At 30.3% G+C, this 21,046-nt stretch overlaps 1 protein-coding gene across 7 annotated transcripts in view; it reads left to right on the top strand.

The window, feature by feature from the left end:
* The window catches only part of 5-HT1 (serotonin receptor), a 92,556-nt gene that overhangs the window by 18,591 nt on the left and 52,919 nt on the right, over positions 1-21,046 (top strand). For 6 of the 7 annotated variants that reach the window (XM_089176483.1, XM_015332095.2, XM_089176481.1 and 3 more), the window contains one exon: positions 18,559-18,936. In XM_089176483.1, the coding sequence (XP_089032609.1) occupies positions 18,819-18,936 (118 nt within the window). In that variant the 5' untranslated portion in view covers positions 18,559-18,818. Of the gene's footprint in view, positions 1-8,373; positions 8,392-18,558; positions 18,937-21,046 lie in introns of those variants that run through there. The other variant, XM_089176479.1, reaches the window with a different exon arrangement.

A 21,046-nucleotide genomic window follows, 5' to 3' on the forward strand; every position in this document is an offset into this window, starting at 1 on the left:
AAAGTGTCGATAGAAAATGGAATATTTTATTATCTTTTTTTATTTTCTTTTTTTTTTTTTTTTATCGACGTTCTTTCAATTAATTTTTGTCCTTTTTTTTTCTTTTTTCTTCATCGAATTTCTTACATTTGCTTTTGTTCTCGATGATTTATTTATATTCTTCTATCTTTTCACTTGAAAATATTTAAAGAATATTTATTATTATATAAAAATGTATTTCATACTACTCGTTGCATATATGGCTTTTACGTGAAAAGAATTTTATGTATCTACGTTTACGACGTGATTGAAGATTGAGGAAGGAGAACTATGTGTTAGTAGAGAAACGTTATGTATATAATTTATAGTTCGTTTTATGTTAGTAGAAAAATTTATTTTCTAAGTTGAAACTTTGCGAACGTGAGTTTTTGATACGATTCGTTAATGGAACACACGCGTTATTGCAAATGATTGATCAGAAATTTAATTAAATCCGTCACCCTCTCTCTTTCTCTCTCTCTCGTATTAGAATCGACTCGTTATCGTAATTGCAGTGAACGTGAGAAAAACTGTATTCACTTGTCTCTCTCTCTCTCTCTTTCTTTCACTTTCAGTATCAAATACTGTCAACGAGTCTGCGATAAAGCACGATGGAGACGAGAACGATTGTGAATCAAAAAAGAATATAAAAATAAAAATAAAGTGCGTGTGTGTGTGTGAGAGAGAGAGAGGGTTCATTTGTCTATATAACGCGACAGGGTTGTGTCAGGGTTGCGTCAGGGTACGCAAATGAAAAAAGTTTGCACTGTATAATCATTTATTTGAAAAAGCAATGGTAGTTCGGTGGGGAAACACTGTCAAACCTTTTCTTTTTTTGTGTTATTCATCATCCAATAATCAAATGAGGGTGAGAAAAATGATCCAAGTTTCGAATTAGACTTTTTTCCTGTTTACATTTTCATTATAATAAAGTGCTTATTAATTTGAACTCGAAAGAAATAATTTTAAAAGCACTCAAAAACCATTTTTCATTTTTTTTTGTCTTTTGAATTATTTTTTCATTACTGGAATTGTGTTTCGTGCAATATAAGTTTAATTTGAAATGATTTTAATTAAAAATAAATAAAATAATATGTGTGCAGATCACACGTGTTAGAAGTGAAACCTTTAAAAAACTGAGTTTCTTGAAAACTCTTTGAAACTTCCCAAATATTTTCTTTCTGCAGATTTTCACATAACTGTTTGGCGTTAATTTTCGATCGAGAGACACTTGAATCACAATTTACAATATCCTATTACGAATCATCTCATTTTCTCATCTTATTTAGTATCTTGGCCGTTTCATCGTTTCCCACCGCTCCGTTACATTTTGTTCAAATCACACCCATTCTACAGAAGTTTTCACTTCAAAAAAAAAAAAAAAAAAAGAATTCTTTGTTCCGTATTTCGTTCTCATAATCTCGCAATCAATTCTAAAATGTTCTTCCCCATTACTTCGTCTCGGAAGATTCGAGGGTGGCTAAAAAAAAAAAAAAAAAAGAAAGGAAGACGAAGGAGAAAGAAGAAGAAGAAAAAAAAACTCGCGTCGTTTCATCGTCGTTGTTAGGATCAATGAATAATGTTGCGGGTTCCCTCTTGTTATCCTCCATGCTATTTGCACCCCGTACTCTTGCCATTAACGATAAAGAGTAGGGAGAGTTTTATTAATAGCAGCAAATGTTAAAGCCACTGGCCCGTTATTTAGAACGCGCTTTTAGCCATGTTAGAAAATACGCTTTTGTTTCTATCGATGACGTCCTTGAACGATGGAAAAACATCATTGTAACAGGTCTATCCTGTAAACGCATATATTCCATGTATTTATGGATGTGTATCATGTTGATGTGTAATATGAATGCAAAAATATACAAACTTTTCTCTTTTACATTGATTTCAATGTCACAACGCGTTTTAATCATTTCAAACTTGAGAATGCATCCGATGCATTCAATTATTATTCAACTTTGAACTAATAAATTATCAAATAATCAAAAATATATTATGACACGAGCTATTGTTGTTCCTTTTTTGTTTTCTGTTTGTGTTTTAATCAAAGTTAAATAAAAAATGTAGAACGAACGATAAAACCGAAAGATAGGTGAATTTTTGGGCGAGGGGCGAGGGCTGGGTGGGGTGGAATTTCCTCGAGTTTTCGATTTACATAGGAGAGAGAGAGAGAGAGAGAGAGAGAGAGAGAGAGAGAGTGAGAGACAGATCGAATGATAGATGAGTAAGATTTATCGAATCGTAGGATTAACGAGCGGAATGACATTACTGCGACGCTGTAGGAATATTCATGGTGTATTTGTGTTAGAATCAGGATTGTACGTGTTTTGTTATCATACAATATCGTATCGGTAAATCGTTATCAGCTAGTTTACAGTGATCTTAACATTTTACCTTATCATACGAATATTATAAACAACATTTCTTTCATTCAATTGATTCGATAAGGTATCCATACAATTTTGTATTTTATTCTTTTATCCAGACTACCATTTACTCTTATACTTTTCAGACCTTTAAACACAACGGTATATGAAAAAAAAAAGGTGGGAAATCCCATAAAGTGCAGCAAGGCACCACCAAACTTGCGCATAATACTTTTAATGCTGAATACAATCGTACATTTATATTGTTATTCTCATGCACAATCCACCACCATTTCTATATCTCTTTTAGTTAATTTTTTGGTTTGTTTGTTAAAACATCGTTTGTTATATCCATAATGACGTCAAAAAGCTTTTACCCTTTTAACCGTTAATGAATTTTTGTCGGCAAACATTCTCCACCGAAATAAACTAAACGTTCTCGTTCACAAGTTCAACGAAATACAAACGAACATTTCGAAGTAATTAAAAATATTTATTTATAAAATTAGCTCTCTTTCCTTCTTTCTTTCTTTCTGTTTCGTTATATATATATATATATATATATATATATGTGTGTGTGTGTGTGTGTAGTTTATTTTTATTTCGTTTTCTTGATTTTTTTTATTCTGTGTAATGTTCAGAATGTCAGGAAAAGAATGGAATTTTGTTTGAAGGTAGGTCTGAAATTAAAAACAGGCGTGTACTTAGTGTGTAAAAGCGAGGATGATGCTTTACTCATTTTTGTTTTACGAGCTTTCGAGAAATGGGAGGACATGAAGAAGGAAAAAGGATATCATCCATGTCGATCTCGTTAACCGTAGATGAAGGTACCCAGAAAATAAAAAATAAAAAAATAAAAAAATAAAAAAAAATAAAAGAGAAACATTTGTTTCATTTTTACTGTTCAAATTCTATTAAATACTCGAATGCAGCATTGAATAAATAAGACAGGTAAAAATGAATAAAATTTCATCGATTTACTAATTCGGTCAGATTGCTATTAATCAATCCACGTAATACGATTGTTTAATAACCTTCCATAAATGCAATATTAATTAAACAATAATAAATTTATTGTAAAATCAAAGAATTAAAATGAAATGTCGAAAAGAAAATGTTGAATAAATAATTCCATATGGGAACAAAGAGAAATTGAAAATAACAATCGATGCACAAATATGAACTCGTGAAATTGATCTTACTCGTATACATATTATTTCAATCTTTATATCGATTGTTTTTAATTATACATATAATCCTTGTGTATCAATAAACAACATTTCTTTCAATCAATTGATTTGATTAAGGTATCCATACAATTTTGTATTTTATTTTTTTATCCAGAATACCATTTACTCTTATACTATGATCTATTTAAAATTAATGAAATAAATACTCTATTGCAAATGAGATTACAGTAAACTATAAATATACATGCTCATGAAATTTGTCTTACGTTGAATCATAACAACAAATCCAGTACAACCTATCCTAATTCGTAATTAAATAAAATCTAAACATTATTGAATGAAAATAAAATGAATAAAACAATCGATGTGAAACATTATACATATTATATTCGTATAAATTTATTTCAATGAAAAATGTTGATAAGAGATATTAAACAAATGAAATGAATCATGGTGAACTTATTAGAATCTCGACAGGATCGTTTAACGCAACGTACAATTACTCGCATATCACAGTAACAGGAACGTGATCCTAACACTACTAGGATCTATTGATAATTTCTACTGGTCATATGTACCCGTAAAGGGCAAGTAGAACTGCATTCACGTACGTGTGTGCGTGCATTCGAGAGGTAGCTGGTTACGACGATAGATCGACCTATACGACGGCTATTACTTACCATCAGCTTTCCGGTTACACGTTACGGCCATTCCGATGTTTCCCACTTGACGTGGGACGCTTAACATCCTGAGATCAGCCTTTAACTTGTAACAATGGAGATCATCACTATGGATATGCCAAGATATCTAACGTTCATTCATTTTCATCAAAAATTTCATTACAATCTCATTCATTTGATTTTATTACGCATTTATTAGATGGTTCGGAGATTTAGGTGGTTAGTCGTTTCGTTTATCTTTTGTAAAAATGAAGATAATTTTTGTTTCGAGGTTAAACCTAAACCTTTCAAGTGGTCATAAATAGTTGAATTTGATCAATTTAAGCTCTCATAGATCTCATGTTTTATTATTTATCGGTTTGCATCAACTAATGCCATTATTGTGTCAGCAAAAAATGAAACGACTTTCCGAACCACCTAATAGTTTACAAAAATTCCCTTATTTCTCTCTTCTTAGTTTTATATTAATTTTTCTTTTTATATAATTACAATAGTTTGTTATATTCAGTGAAAATATAAGACTGTATAATTGACTATTTCTTTTCAATTTAATTCGGCAAATATTCTTTGATAAAATATGTAGCAATGTAATAAATTTTGAGTCAAATTTTGTACATTAAAGTGTATCGATGAGATGATCAGCTTACAAATTTATTCCAAAAAAGAAAAGAAAAGAAAAGAAAAGCAAAAAAAAAAAAGAAAATGTTCAAAGATCGCTTATCGATAATGTCGAGGAATTACTTGAACTAGATAGAAATTCTGAGTAAGTGGAATGAAACGCGTTAAGTATGCTAGGATACGATATACTAATGTTCTCTCTCTCTTTTTCTCTCTCTCTCTCTCTCTCTGTCACTATAACGTCCCTATATCTGGCGTCGTTACATGCGGATGAACCAGCTGCGCAACAAACTACTTTGCATCCATCAAGCCGTCGAAGCAGAACGAAGAGGTTGCCCTGGGGAATGAGTTCATGCTCCACGACGCGAAGTACCGGTCTATGGCCGTCGTTTACGATATAACCAAACCTCCCATACGCATATTTTTTGTCCTCTTTATTTATCTTTTTTAAATCATTTCGATTTCAAATTCAATGACCGAAGATCATTGACCACATTGAACCCAGAATTTGTACCAACACTTTGCCTTTTAAAGATGATCTTCTGTTCACAAATGTAAAATTGTTTGAATGAATGCATCATTAAAAGTGTAATCAAGTTAATAAATTATTATAAAAAGTATTTGTTAAATTGCATGGAAACACACATGGGGCTGTGTGTGTGTGTGTATGTGTGTGTTTAAGATGGAAGCTTGAAATTAGCAATCTTTTAAAAAATAATAACAAAAAAATAAACTTCTAAAGTAATTTGTGTTAAAATTGAGATGAAATTATTGAGAAAAGATAATTAGACCAATTTTTGTTTTGTTTATTAACATTTCGATCAATTAAACGATTATCGATTTATTAGTTGAACAACGAAATATTTCGCGCAAAATAATCCAGTAAATCTGGCCGCCCTTTGGGAGGATAGAGAGGCTTGTCATTTTTTTTTTTTTTTCTTTTTATTTTTTTTCGATCGTCAGTGTGACACGATTAGGTCGGTGAAAAAAATATTGTTCACATCGTCGAGCTTCTCTTTTAAAAGCTCAAAGCTTATCGGTTGGACGGACGGACGGACGGACGGTCGAGGTTATGCCACGCATTGGGGGAGAAAAAAACATCATCCACGAGCTTATTTTTTTCTTCTTTTTATTTTATTTTTATTTTTCCAAGCTCTAATCTTAAAAGAAAAAAAAGAAAAAAAAAACCTATGCTCGGACTAGTCTTTTAATGAGAAACGAGACAACGATGTCTCTTTCAAAGAAAGAAAATCCCTTTTTTCTAGTTTTTCCTTTTTTTTATTTGAATCATGACAAAAAAAATGAGTTCCATTTAATTGAAATTGATTAATCTTCAATTACTTTTTCCTTTTTTTTTAACTATCTAATTTATCTTTGTACAACCACCTGAAAAATTCCACTTACAAGAAGCATACTTTCGTTAATGGATAATAGTTATGCTTGATATTATATTTGCGATGCTTTTATTAACGTTTTTATTAACGTTTACCACTCGACAAATTCGAATATTCCTTCTTACTTCATTCATTCAGTTTTTTTTTTTTTTTTTTTTTCATTTCTTCGATAACGAGATCCACTTATTCCTAATAATTCTGATCTGAGTTAAGGTATTGAAATATCAAGATGCGGAAAATCTATGTTTCTCGTTAAAGAAAATATTATTATCGATTATTTTTATTCATAAATCTCTCTCTCATCGAAATTTATTTATAATAATAGTAATAATAATAATAATAATAATAATATGTGCCTATAATTATGAAAGTGGTCTAAGTCATGTTTCTCTTGTTTCGAGATATTTCAAGATTTATAATTGAACACTGTATGAATTCTATATAATATTGGAATAACAAACATTATCTAACGATTCATTTTTGATAATATCGTTTTCAAATTACATTGAATTTATTTAGTTTCAAATAATGTGGTGTGTAATAACTGATAAACTCATTTTTTTTTGTATTAATTTTGACTTAGTTAGACCACTTTCATAATTATGGGCACATATATTCTGAGAATGTACCCCTAAGACTAGGATAGTCACTTGTCTTTTCTTAATGATAAATTATCAATCAATGGTTTACCTTTTAAAAGTAAAATTGTGTTCTTCTTCGATTGAAATTTTATAATTACAATAAATAATCTTATTTGCGATGGAACGATTAAAAGAATTTTTCGAAACTATTAACTAAAAGTCTCATCATCTTATTATATTTTATGAATATATTTAAAAGTTTTAATGATTTAAAAAAAAATAAAAAATCAAAAACGAAGTTGGACAACGCGTTTATACGTTGGTAGAATAAAAATGAGTGAGTGAAGGGAAAAATCTTATAAAAAAATAAAAAAAAAGAGAAAAAAATAAAAGTAGTTAATTTAGTTAAAATTATACCAAGATAACAAACTTTTATATTCTCCTTCCAATTTTCTGACGTGACCTTATAACTATTATGCACAATTTATAAGCACCACGAATCTGAGATAGAGAGAGAGAGAGAGAAAGAGGAAGAAAACAGAGAGAGAGAGACAGAGATAGGGAGAGAGAAAGCTTTCGAGGTCGTTCGATCGATCATCAAATGGCTTCTACCGGTTGGAAAGATTACGTTTAGCTATCGAAAGCTAACCCGATCTCTAGATTAGGATTAGGATCGGAGAAAGAGAACCCCTTTCGCTCGATACTGTCCTCTCGAGTGGTTTAACCCGAAACGAGCTCGTAAACGCATTGCTTTACTGTACTTTTACTTACGTCATATCCGACAGTTAATAAACATATAACATAGCATTAGATCAGATTAGGTTCATCAAATGTATCACAATTTTAGAATTTCATTATTAGTTTCATAAAAAATCTGATTAAATAACAAACAGATTAACATTTATTTAAAAACATTCTACGAACAATTACTAAACCTCATTATGAAAATTAGCTTGCAAAGATTAGGATGATATTGATACATATGTACATATATATATATAGGAACATAGCAACCCACACACATACCTATATGTAGATGTTTGGTATATTTGAAGAGTTCTCTCAAAATCGAATGGCAATGCAAATGGCGAGGGTTGAGTGTAACTTCGCGTTGGGATCCAAGAGGATTCTCGTACTTAGCTTTCGAAACCAAGCTTGGCATTGATGTCGGGGAATTGGATTACGTGAACTTATCGGAGTACGATCACCGAGGACGACAGGTCTAATGACATTGCTTCCAAATCTTCCTTATTTTCCTCACCAAAAGAAAAAGAACAAAAATGCAAAAATAAATAAAGAAAAAAAGAGTAGAGAAAGAGAGAGAGAGAGAGAGAAAGCAAATTTGAATTTGACTTTACTCAGCCCTCCTCTCATTTCTCTTCTTTTTTCTTGTAAAAAAAAAAAAGTACGTTCAAATGGTTTTTCCTTTTTTTTTGTCCCCTGTTGGGGTTTTCAGAGACGAATAAAATGGGAACGAAAGTGGAGGAAAAAAAAAAAGGAAAATGTCGGTGGGGGACTGAGGCACGCGCGATGTAAAGGTAAAACGACCTTCATTTTCATTCTACTCTCGCATATGTGAGAGAAGGAAAAGGTTATAGCGACCACCTGTAAAGCACACCGTATCCCAGTTCGATCTCACTTCGAATCTGTTCTCTCTCTCTCTTTCTCTCCCTTTCTTTTTTCCCTTTATCTATCTATCTATCTTTCTCACTTGCGCAAATTCCTCGCAAGTCTCGCCTTTCATTGCAAGTACCGAAGCTGTTAAAACCCAACTACTTTAGTAGTAAATTTTGTGCGTGTAATACACGTTGGATTCAATTACGAGAGATTACTTCGATAAAAATGTAACATCGTTTATTTCCATTCGACCATTTCGAAAAGCTCGAATTTAATCGAACTAACGTTATAACCGTTTATTATTTTTCAATCTAAAAGAAATATTTTTATCTTTGGTCACACAAGTTCTTTTTTTATTATCACTAATATAATTAAAATATAATAAGCTTACTTGGTTGTTTAAATATTTATTCGTACTACTTCAACTGGTACTAATACTTTCACGATCTTTCATATTTGTATCATGTGTGTGTGTGTGTGTGTGTGTGTGTGTGTGTGTGTGTGTGTGTGTGTGTGTGTATGTGCGTGAGAATTAGTATATGCATATGTACATAAGATGATATTTGTCTATAAATCATTTGTGTTGTATAATGTTGCTTTTTGATATTAATACACCACTACCATTATTTGCTAGATATTTGCAATTTTATTGATTTCTGTCACCTTGAACCCATGAAACCATATATTATAGTTGTATGATATTGCACCATTGGATACATAAGTGAACGCTACTTGGTACGAATTTATGGAATATCGGGCATTTACCACTAGTTGTCAGACTCTTCATTGATCTATACTACTTGTTGACATTGCTACTACGTGAAACCACCACTAACTCCATTGATCTATTTCATTTTTGGATCTATTTATGGTTGTAATATCATTCCATCGATCTCATTGGATTATTTCATGCATGTGATTTAATATTTTATTTATAAAATATTTATAAAATTATTATATTATAATACATCTCTACTTTTGTATTCATGAAGTTTACTGCATAGGAATTTGATCATAAATAAATAATAGAAATCATTTCTAGTTAACCGTAGATGATTAAAGAGTTCAAAATTTATAATAGGATTAGCATTGTTAACTAAGTGTGTATCGATAAGAGCGAGAGTAAAAGTAAATGAAAATTTGGTGAAATGTTGAGTCACTTTGGGGTTGGTGTTACTCCGAGTGAACGCCTCCAGGTTTGAAGTAGAAGTAGTCAACTGTTAATGGTCGGTTCTCTTAGGTTATTCCATCTCTATCTCTCTTTCTCTCTTTCCCTGTTTTCAGACAAGCTGCTTACTACTCTACAAAGCTTCACTTTTCGAGCCCTTGGCATTGACAAGTTACCTTTGGCTGTTATTCCTGAAGCTTTGCCAGTTATTCTTCCTTACTTGTTGCATCAACTCGATCTGTCACTTTCTAACCGCCACTATGTTTCTCTCTTTTGTGAAATAGTTGTATGTGTATGTGTATATATATATATATATTACACTCCTTCATTATTCTACTTAGTAAAGTAAACTTCGAGCCTTCTCAGAATGATTTACCTAACCAATTGCTATTTCGTAGAAGGTATCAAAGATATTGGTGTTGAAGTTTGCTCTTAAATCAAATTGGAGAGTTCGTGACCGCATCGGATCGTTGAAATCCTTATCAATGGGGGGTTTTAGGCAAAGCTTAAATACACTCCCACTACTATATAACCTTCACTTATCAATGATGTTCATAATGGTATTTATAATTCCATGGTTATACTACTCATATTATTGGATTTCAATAAAGTCATTCTATCTCTAACATAACACGATTAATTATGCTAATAATCTCATCATTTTCTATTTCAAATACATTCCCAATAGATGTATTTTATTGAAATAATTATTACAAATTAGTATTTTTGATGAATTTATTCACAAATGAAGTGAGTATGTAACACACATCATCAGCTTAAGTTTACTGAAACTTATTTACTATTCCTCTTCGTCGATTGGTAGTAAAGTCTTTGGTGTTTCAACGCATCGATTATTGTAGCACACAAAACCCACCCTCTCTCTCACCCCTTCCTCTATCTCTTTATACAGCTTCCCTTTTCTTGGTTACGATAAAGCAACGTCGTGGAAACAAGAAACACTTGATTCAGTGGCGAACATGCGTCACCTAAGAGATCTCGTAACTCTGTAAAACCAGATCATTGAATAGAACTAACACATTTGTCTCTCTTTGTACAGTGAACGAACATTTTACAATGTAATACAGTACTTTGCCTGTCGACATTGCTAAATGAGAAAAGAAAGGAACTTTCAAAGCTTCATTTCATGATTTTAGATTGAAGACAAAATAAACATAGACGGCTAAGTCCCTAGAAAAAAAAAAAAGGAAAGTTCAACCAAATAATCTCTGATATCAATTTATTTGTTCTTTTTTATACATAATATCGATCTAACTTTACTTTACTTAAGATTATTATTATAATAGTCTCGTTATTACGTAATAACAAGCTTAAATAATAATTCCTTAACAAAGATATATCTTGAAGAATAAATATTTAAAAGAAAAAATATCGGACAGTTGTTGAAGCAGTCTAAATCCCCAAGCGTAAACCGATATACCAAGATAACCATGCCAAACAAACCCAAATAAAAAAATAAAAATAAAAAAGAGAAAGAAAAAAAGAAAATTCGTCCTGGAGGAAAAATAAATAAAGAGGAAAGTAAATTCGAAAAAAGATCTTATAGACAATTTCCCTTTTCTCTCTCTCTCTCTCTCTCTCTCTCTCTCTCTCTCTCTATCTCTCTTTCGCAATATATATTTATAAATAATTAATTATCTTTTTAATTTCTTTAAGAGAATTTTTAGAAATACGACTATGGTCCGAGACTTTATACAGTAATTAGTTGTTAGAATCATAGTGAATTCTCATGAGACAATTCGTTAAGTAAACTTGTACGTATATATATCTACTTGTTTATACTGAATCTCATGCTAACCTTCTATTATACTAAAACGAAATGAAGCTAACACGTTACCAATAAGTTTAGAGAAACTAATAACATAAACTTTATTCTCTAGCGTCATGTTACAAGAACTATTTATAATAAAAATATAAAATAAAAAGAATGGATGAATTTTATTTAAATTAAAATAGGGGTGTCCCGTCACGCATTGCTGTGGCTCACAATCAGTCCGATACACACTCATAATAAATAATTCACGATTATTAAAATAATATTGCGATTATAAATTGATCTATCTTTCAAGTTGGATGAAACTGCACACAGTGTGTAAAATTTGATTAAAATCGGTTCAGTAGTTTAGAAGTCCATTGTGGACAAACAACGTGACACGTAATTTATATATATTAAAGAAAGATTGTTCAAATTACGTTTATTAGAAAGTTAAAAATAAACGTTGTAAAAAAACAAGTTGATCGATTATCAATTTTTATTTTAATCCTTCTGAGAAATGTATAAATCTAATAATTGCAAGTGTATCGATCGTGTATAATTTTATCATAAATAAGAGAAAAAAGTTATTCGAGCGAGAGTATTTTTAAAAGAATAAAAGATCAAATTACGAGATTAATTAATATTTAAACACAGAAACTTGTTTAGTAATTATTTAGTACATTTTGAAATTGGCCATTTTCGCGTGGTCAAGCAAGTATGACGTGGGCGTTAACTGTATCAATAAGGACCACCGAGCCACGTAATATTCGTTATCCTTTTAATGGTGAACATTCGTCGAAATATGCTACTATATTTCCCAAAGGGAAGAGTCCAGAATCCTGGTAAAGTCGTGAAAAAGCACGAGAAAGAGAGAGAGAGAGAGAGAGAGAGAGAGACAGCGAAATAGTCAGCACGAATTTGATTTAAAATAAAGGTTTCCTCTAGAGTCCAAAATCGGTCTGTGAGATCATATCCCACTGGCTGGCTTTTACTCGTTCATTGAATGTTTTTTTTAACCTTGTTTTTTTTTTCATATCTACGTGCCACAAATTCAACATTTTTTTTATTTATTCACGACTAACATCGTGCTTTACATATTTCTATTTATTACCCACAAACTCGATGCGACATATTTAACAAAAATATCGCAGCAATGCAAATGATACAAATAAAAAAAAAAAAAGTCAGAAAAATAATTAACTTCTTAAAAAGGTTTAAAGATACAATGGATTATTTCACGAGACAAGAAAGTGAATCTTAAAACAGTATAAGAAAGGACATTGTGACAGAGGTTAGCTTTTGAAAGTCCCTAGAGAGATTAGCATCATCGAGCAAGAAAAGACGATTTAACATTAGCGTCGTGGGTTGTACGTCAAGGATGGAAATTTCACTGTTGTAGTCAGAATGGAAAGACCGAAATTGTGAAAAATGCTGTCGCTTGCATATTCATCGAGGACTATCTTATCCTCCCTTCTTTTTTTATTCCTCGCTCTATCCCTTCATAAAGAAAACATTAAAATATGTATTTCTTGTGTCGTACGTTTCTCGAGACCCTGTTACTTATGTCGTAACAACTCTCTGAATGATTTAAAATTACCTTTACACACGTGGGTTGACAACAATTACGAAAACATAACTTTAGCTTTATACTTTTCAAAGACAAATTTTCTAATAAAATATAAAAAAAGGAGTGAAAGAGAAAATTGACAATAACTTCTTAACGAGATTTTGAATTTGTTCGTGAGTAAAACTTTCGAAGGAAACAAATAAAATGTAAATTTTAAATCTAATCATTATCGAGATACAAACTTAAAATTGTTTTTTTTTTCTTAGTTATTTAGAATATTTGATTAATCTTTGACAATGTTGTGTTAAAGGTATAAAATGATATTTATGATATTTATCATTGATCCCATATTTAATCTTTCTTATTTGTTCATTTATTTACCGTCTATCAATATTATTTTGCGATGAAACGTATAGGAATCTCTCATATTTCTGCTATTTCTATCTCCATTTTCTCTTTTCGGTAAGATTTACGAAGTAGGAAAGAAAATGGAGGAACGGTTGGCATAAAGCGTTTGATTTCCTGAAAATACGGAACGGCGCTTTGCATGAAACGATATATCGAAGCAAACAATCCGGATATTGTGCGGTTGAATCTAAAGACAAAAGCATATGATGAAATTCTGAAATTCCGAGGAAATCCAATATCCATCGAGGGATCGAGGGATCGTTGGAAGAAGCTTCAATAGGATCTCCTTGTTAGAAGTATTTCAACGATTCCAACTCTGCATTTTGCTTATCTCACTTTCTCCTATCTTATTTCCATCTTTTTCTATTGCATAGGGGGATTGTCACGAAAATGCTATCTTCAAATTTGTCCAGGTTGGTTCGTCCGTCTTCTAATTAGTCCTTTAAGTATTCCGAATTTCACAAATTCATTCTGCCAATTATCGATTCTGACAACTTTTCATTCGCATATCCAATTCTTCATCTTCTTCGAGTGACTTTCTTAAGAAATAAAATAGTGAAAAATAAATGAAAAAAATTCACGATAAAAATGATAATCTTCTTAGAAACGTTTTCATCATTTTCTTTTTTTCTCAGACAAATAGTTGTCTCACAAAGGGAGTTCTTTTTAACGTAGGGATATAACCCATCTATCTATCGCAAAAGAAAAATCTTTCGGTGATACGTTCGTATTATTGATTCACCTTTGACTCCTCGAAGTGAAGAAGTCTCTCTCTTCTACGTTCTTCTTTTCATCTACTATTTCGTCTAACCTTTCTTGCCTACTATTTTCTCGATTATCCTATCTGCTATTCTCTCGTCTTTTTTTTTTTTTTCTTTCTTCTTTTCTTCCTTTCCCAAAAGATTTCAAAGTCGGGTTTTACCGAGTGCCATACACTAAGAAAGAAGACGGACTAAGTGATAAAAAGAGAAAAGGATAGGAGAGAAATAGAAAATCGAATTGGTATTCTTTAGGTGTATACCAGTTTTCGGTTGGATTAAAGGGTCGATCGAGCTCAAGTAGATTCCTCCAAAAAGGGCTTTTCTCAGTCGCGTCGTATCGATCCGGTACAATGAAACCATTTCGTTTCTCTCTCTCTCTCTCTCTCTCTCTCTTTAACTTTTTCTTTCGGCTTTTTCATGCACCAGGTTGATTCTAACGATCCCACTTTTGCTGAGTGTCCAATAAGTGGAAAATTAGAACACGCGTTGGTTATCATCATCTTTTTCAATCTTTAATTTTCTTTGTTTCTTATTATTTCTCTCTCTCTCTCTCTCTCTCTCTCTCTCTCTCTCTTTTACTTTTACTTTCACTTTTTTATGTTTTTTTTTTTTTTAGAAGAACAAGTAAAGTGCAATTTTTAGTAATACTGATGAAACTTTATGATACAGAACTTTGAGTAAATCTGAAAATAGAATGTCGGGGTTATTCGTATTTACGTTAATTTTAATACCGTTATTATACAGCAAAAAGGATAAAGTATAGAGTATTCTGTAGAACTTGAATAAATCTGTTTAACGATTTAAACCCTCGAGCTATGAGATTGTTCCTTCGGGAAAGGTTATAATGACCACTTATTAAATGTAACTTGGCATAAGCCAGTCTGAAATTGTAATTAGTCTTGCAAGATATTATCTTAATATTTCTTATTTTTATTATTATCATTTTTATCTTTGTCTATTTTTTTTTTTTTTTTAAGACATAAAACCACAACAGAAAAAAAAACGTACACTCGTTTATTTTAATGTCTTCTTTTATGTTCATTTTATTCATTGAATATTTTATTGATTTTATTTTATTTTATTTTTCAAATACACTATGAAAAATTCTTAATTACACGAAACACGATATCATCGGCCAAATGTTAAGACCATGGTTTTTTTTTTTCGTCCTATTAAATTTCCTGCAAAATATTATTTTTTGTTTAACTTTTAACAATCTCAAATATATTCTTCATTTTATTCTTTCGTTTTTTTTTTACTCTCTCTCTCTCTCTCTCTCTCTCTCTCTCTCTCTCTCTCTCTTATATTATTGGAATACTAGAAAATAACTTGAAAGCTCTCGTGAAAATTTCATTCTAATAAGACTTAAATTCACATTCGTGAAAACGAACGAAATAGAGTTGAAATTTAAAGTAGAATTTTATTGTAACAATCGTGATCGTTACAACAATTAGCATCGTTATTAATAAATCGTTACCGTTATTATATTTATTATTATTATTATTATTAATTATCATTTAGTACAGGGGTCGGCAAACTGATTTTGGCGCTCTTTGGATTTGAAGCTACGGCTCTTTAGTTAAAAGAGTTCAAAAACACGTAAAAATTGTTCTGAATCGATTAACACGAGGATTAGGCACTGATGAATAAATAGATTAGTTTTTTTTTTTTTAATCAAAAAACTTTATTTATGCGAGTACTATTTATTGTTGGCAAGAAGAAACAATTGTAAGTGGCTCATTAAAAACTTTGAAATTTTGTTAATTGTAATATTTGGCTCTTCCAACTCAAAAGGTTGCCGACCCCTAATTTAGTATCATCATAAGAAAAAAAAAGAATAAAAATCAATGAAATAATTTTCGCATTAGGAGAATTGCGTCCAGGTTGCGTCAGGGTTTACTTAGAATAATTTGCAAATATAATTAAAAGTAAAAATGTCAATCATTTGATTGATGTTAGTTACTTGAAAAAAAAAAAATATATATGTGTCTACGACTAAGGGAATCGTAGAATGAAATTTATTTCAAAAAGAAAAATATCGCGAAATATATTTACGGTACATTTATTTAATCGAATAAAATTAATATCCGTTGATTTATCCCGTATATTATATTATATAATACGACACATTATCGAATCCAGCTATCATCGACAGGATATAATATCGAAACACATTGAACATCGAAATTTATCGACATTTAAATGCCAATTCGTTCCAGTAATTGCAAATGATCGGAATACTTCATATCATATGTGGAAGCTTTCGTGGCTTTCGTAACATGATCGAGCTTAGGTAGATAAAAGAGCATGAAATTAAAACGGATACGTGAGAACATTGATGATAACGTTGATTATTATTATTATTATTATTATCATGATGATTATAATTACGATGATAATAAAATTCCACGATTTTACGATCTTCTAAATCTTAAAAGTGCATCGCATCAAAATTCAACAAAAATATTCTTCCTTTTAAAAAATGAAAAGATACATATATATGTGTGTGTGTGTGTGTGTTGGGGATGCAAGTTATATGCATGTGATAAATCTTATATCTCACAGTTGAATTGTCTGTTAGTCATTATAACGTTAATAACGTTCATTTGCAAAACATTATAAATATATATGTATCTGATTAAGCTGTGTATATGTATGTGTGTGTGTGTGTGTGTTTGTTTTTAGTACAGTTTAAAAAAAATAAGAGGGGAGATAACGAGAAAAAACGATCATAAATTATAAACCGTGGTAGTACCTATCCATGATCCTGTCTCTCTTTTCCTTTCTTTTTTATCGTTTTATTGTTCTCTCTTCCTTGCCACGAATGAGAAACAGACAAATGAATAATTCGATATTGTTTAAAAAGATAATTAATGAAAAATAAAAAAATAAAAATAGAAATAACCAACACGAAGTTTGTTTAAGAGCAGGGGGGGCTTAATTTTTAGCTCATAAAAAATATGATCCTTGGATAGCAAATAATTTAATTTTAATTTCATTTTTTATTAATCAAATGAACAGTAGGGTTTTTCTAATTTTTTTTTTTTGGTTTTATTTTTTATTAAATCTTTCAAATTATATTTAGGACATTACTTCACATTTTTCTCATCTATCACGAATTCTATTTGTTCTTTTTTCTTTTCTACTTTTCCTCATTTTTTGTCTCACTCTCGTTCGTCCTATTTCTCTTTCTCTCCCTGTGTCCTTCATTCCATTCTTACTTTATTTTTTACTTTTTATTCTTTTTTTCCAAAGTCACTTTACCTTTTTCTTTTTTCTCTTATCTTTTCGTATTTTTGTTCTATTTTTTTCTAACCCCCACCCCTCGTTTCACCGTGAAACTTTTCAGCCTAATATTTACCCATTACTTCACCATGACCCAAATAGCTTCGAAGCTCTCGTTTTGATGGTATAAGTACGTTCCTTTAAGTAGATATATGCATGAACTTCATGTAAATCATCACCATTTCGACGAACCAGAGAATCCTGAGAAAATAAGATATACTCCACTGTGTATATATATATATATATATATATATATATATATATATATATATATATATATACCTTTATATACTAATTCATGCATATCAAAAAAAGAAAAAGAGAGATAAAGTGAGAAAAAGAAATGCATAATAAAAATGAAGACTTTTCATTCATAACAATTTATTAAATATTTCTAATTAACCCTTCAGAGTGCTATGGACGCATATATTAGCGTTTAATAATATTAAAATAAAATAATGTAACGTTTATATTAATTAATTAAATTATTAAATATAATTGATTATTAATCAATTATTCCGTTTTTACAAGACATTTTAGTTAAAAGTATTCACCACTCAAAGGGTTAATAAGAAATTATTTATTATTTATCAATGTTTTATAGTAATTGAAAAATAGTATAAAAAAAAAGGAAGAATAATTATTGCTACGTGATTCGTAATAAATAATCGGGTTTTTTTTTTTTTTTTTAATAAACGACTTGGCACTTATCTTTAACAAAGCACATCCATCGATAATGATAGCCACAAGGAGTACTCGAAAATTGTCCCTTTGTCTTTCTGTTTCTCGCTTTTTTAACTTCTCTCTCTCTCTCTCTCTCTCTCCTCTCCTCAATGATACTTTTTGTCCTTTCTTCTCATTCTTTGTCTTTCTCTTTGTTTGTGTTCCACTTTTATGGTTGGCTGCTTTTTAAAAGAGTCCTTCCCTTTGGACACTTGATCGATATTAAAAATGGTACTCTATTTATTTTCTTTTTATATTTTTCACGTTTAACGTGACTTGAAATATTTTATAATACACTCATTTCAAACATTTCTTAATTATTATTATTATTATTATTATTTATAACAATTATTATAAAAAAAAATTGTTTTAAAAAATATTTGTTCTTTTCTAATTTTTCAGATATCGAAGAAAGCAAAAGGAAAATATACAAGATGGAAGTCATAATCGATAAGATTTCAAACAATTCAACGAATCTTAATAAACTATCGATGATAATAGAACATTGACACAATTTTGACAATTGAAATAAAAAGTATATCGACTTTAAAGATCGAATCGATTTTCGATAAGCCGATCATGATGCGTATAGCGAAAAGATGATGACCAGCGGTCGTTGATGACCGCTCGAGAAACCGAATTTCTATACTCCTCGTCTCAGAATGGAGGAAAACGTCAGTGCAGCAGCTAATGCGACAATCGACAATTTCGATTTTACAAATCCCTGGGTACTACTAAGGGCCACCATATTGGCTCTTTTGATACTCGTCACTATAGTTGGTAAGATATCTTTCACATTTTTATATCATACACTTCAAATAACCCCATCTTGTTTCTTTCAATAATACACGTGTGACCTGCACACATGATTTTTTATTTTTATATTTCATATAAAATATTAAATATTATCCTAAAAATATGCATACATTAAAAACAATATTAGACTTCAATTTTTATCATTATTTATAAGAATATTTGATTTGTAAATATTTTTTAAAGTGTTTTATTATTAATGCGCGCCTGTAAGAGTGCAACCCTCCAGACACACTTTGAAAATGTTGCCCGAAAGATAGGCAACCCGTAATACACGCGTGTATAAACAGTTTTGACTGGAAAATCATTCCGTCCCAGTAGATGGCACTCGCAAGCAACATTTTCAAAGTGTGTCTGCAGGGTTGCATATCAACAGGCGCGCATTATTAGAATTAAATTAATAATTTTAAAAAATGAAATTATTTATATATTGATCTAATTGAAAAGTAAAAATTCGTAACTAAATTAATATTGGGTTCGGCATATAACTTGGTGAAATCGAATTTGGATTTTCCCTTTCTTCAATCACTTCAATCACTTCAATCAGTCAGGATGATATATTCGTTCAATAATTGTCAATAACAATGTAATAACTAATAAGCTTTACGAACAATCGATTGAAATTAGCACTTATTGTTAGATAGTTAGTTGTTAAACGAACTGGATAGCTTTGCCGTTAACTCGAACCTTGTGGGTGTATCAGTAGTATAATTGATTTCGAAACCATCACAACCATTAATCGTCATTCCTCTACTCTAACTATAGTTACCCATACACGACCATCTTACAACCCTTCTCACCATGACACAGGTATCATCTATCTATGTATCCGTGTAATTATAATCACGTTAACTAACTTCTCCATAGGCGTAGATAAATTATTCAACATTCTTCCATACATAAATTATATCATTGCAAATAACTAAATTTACATATTTAATCCTTAAACCATGTTTACATCGTTGACAAATATTTTATGCATTCGTGTAATTATTAACATGCTAATATTATTTCTCATAAGCATGTTAACACAAGTTACTATTAGAAATTAGAAAATCTAAACTCTTTCAATCGTCAAATCTAAAAATCATTGAAATAAAACTTGAACAAATTATCATATTTTTTAAATTTAAATTCTAATAAAATTAGATAATTTAAATTTTGATAGAATGTATAAAATTAATCAAATGTCAACATAGTGTTATCATCAATAAAAGTTGAAGAATTTAAGAGAGGTCCCTTGAATCATGGTTGTGAGTCTAAGCCTATGTCGAGGGTTACAAGATAACAATGTCTTCGTCGTCGTAGTCATTGATGTTTCGTCTTACCAACAAACACTACCTTACTAACTCATCTCTATATATATATATATATATTCATACAAGTATAACGGGTGATCAATTTAAAGCTGACATGTTTCGACCGCATATAATCTGTCAACGACAGTGACGCGGGTAATCGCCATCGTATTAAATACTTCTCCCTACTCTCGGCCTATCACGACCTGCATACCGATACCCTTACTTATTTTTCTCTTCACAAAATTCTTATTTACCCTATTATTTTATTATTTACTTAATGAATTTTTTTTTTTTTTTAATTCAATTTCATTTCGTCGTATATCTCTTTGGGTCTCATTTTTTTAATACACCGTAATGCACGATCAAATAAATTAATCACGAGTTCACGCACACACGCTATTTTTTTTTTATACGCTTTGTACAATCTAACGAAGAAAAAGGTAAAAGCGTAATAATTTTTCTATATATATATATTTATTTTAAATACCATTGTATTTATTTGATTTCAAATGAATTTATTGCACACACATATACCGCATATTTATGCATACAGAAAATGAGAGAAAATTCTTTTTTTTTACGTTCTATGCAATATAAAGAAAAATGAATGGCAAACACGTACTAATTAACTAAAAAATATATTTTAATTACGTAATTGATTTTATGTCAAATAAATTCTACTTAAAATAAATTTATATGAAATATAAAGAAAATTTGTATACGATTTATATACATTTTAAAAGAAAAATACTAAATAAGTATAATTATCGTAATAT

This window comes from Polistes dominula, unplaced genomic scaffold, assembly GCF_049000335.1.
Source record: "Polistes dominula isolate Pdom_NZ unplaced genomic scaffold, Pdom_raw_medaka contig_25, whole genome shotgun sequence".
NCBI classification, from domain to species: Eukaryota; Metazoa; Arthropoda; class Insecta; order Hymenoptera; family Vespidae; genus Polistes; species Polistes dominula.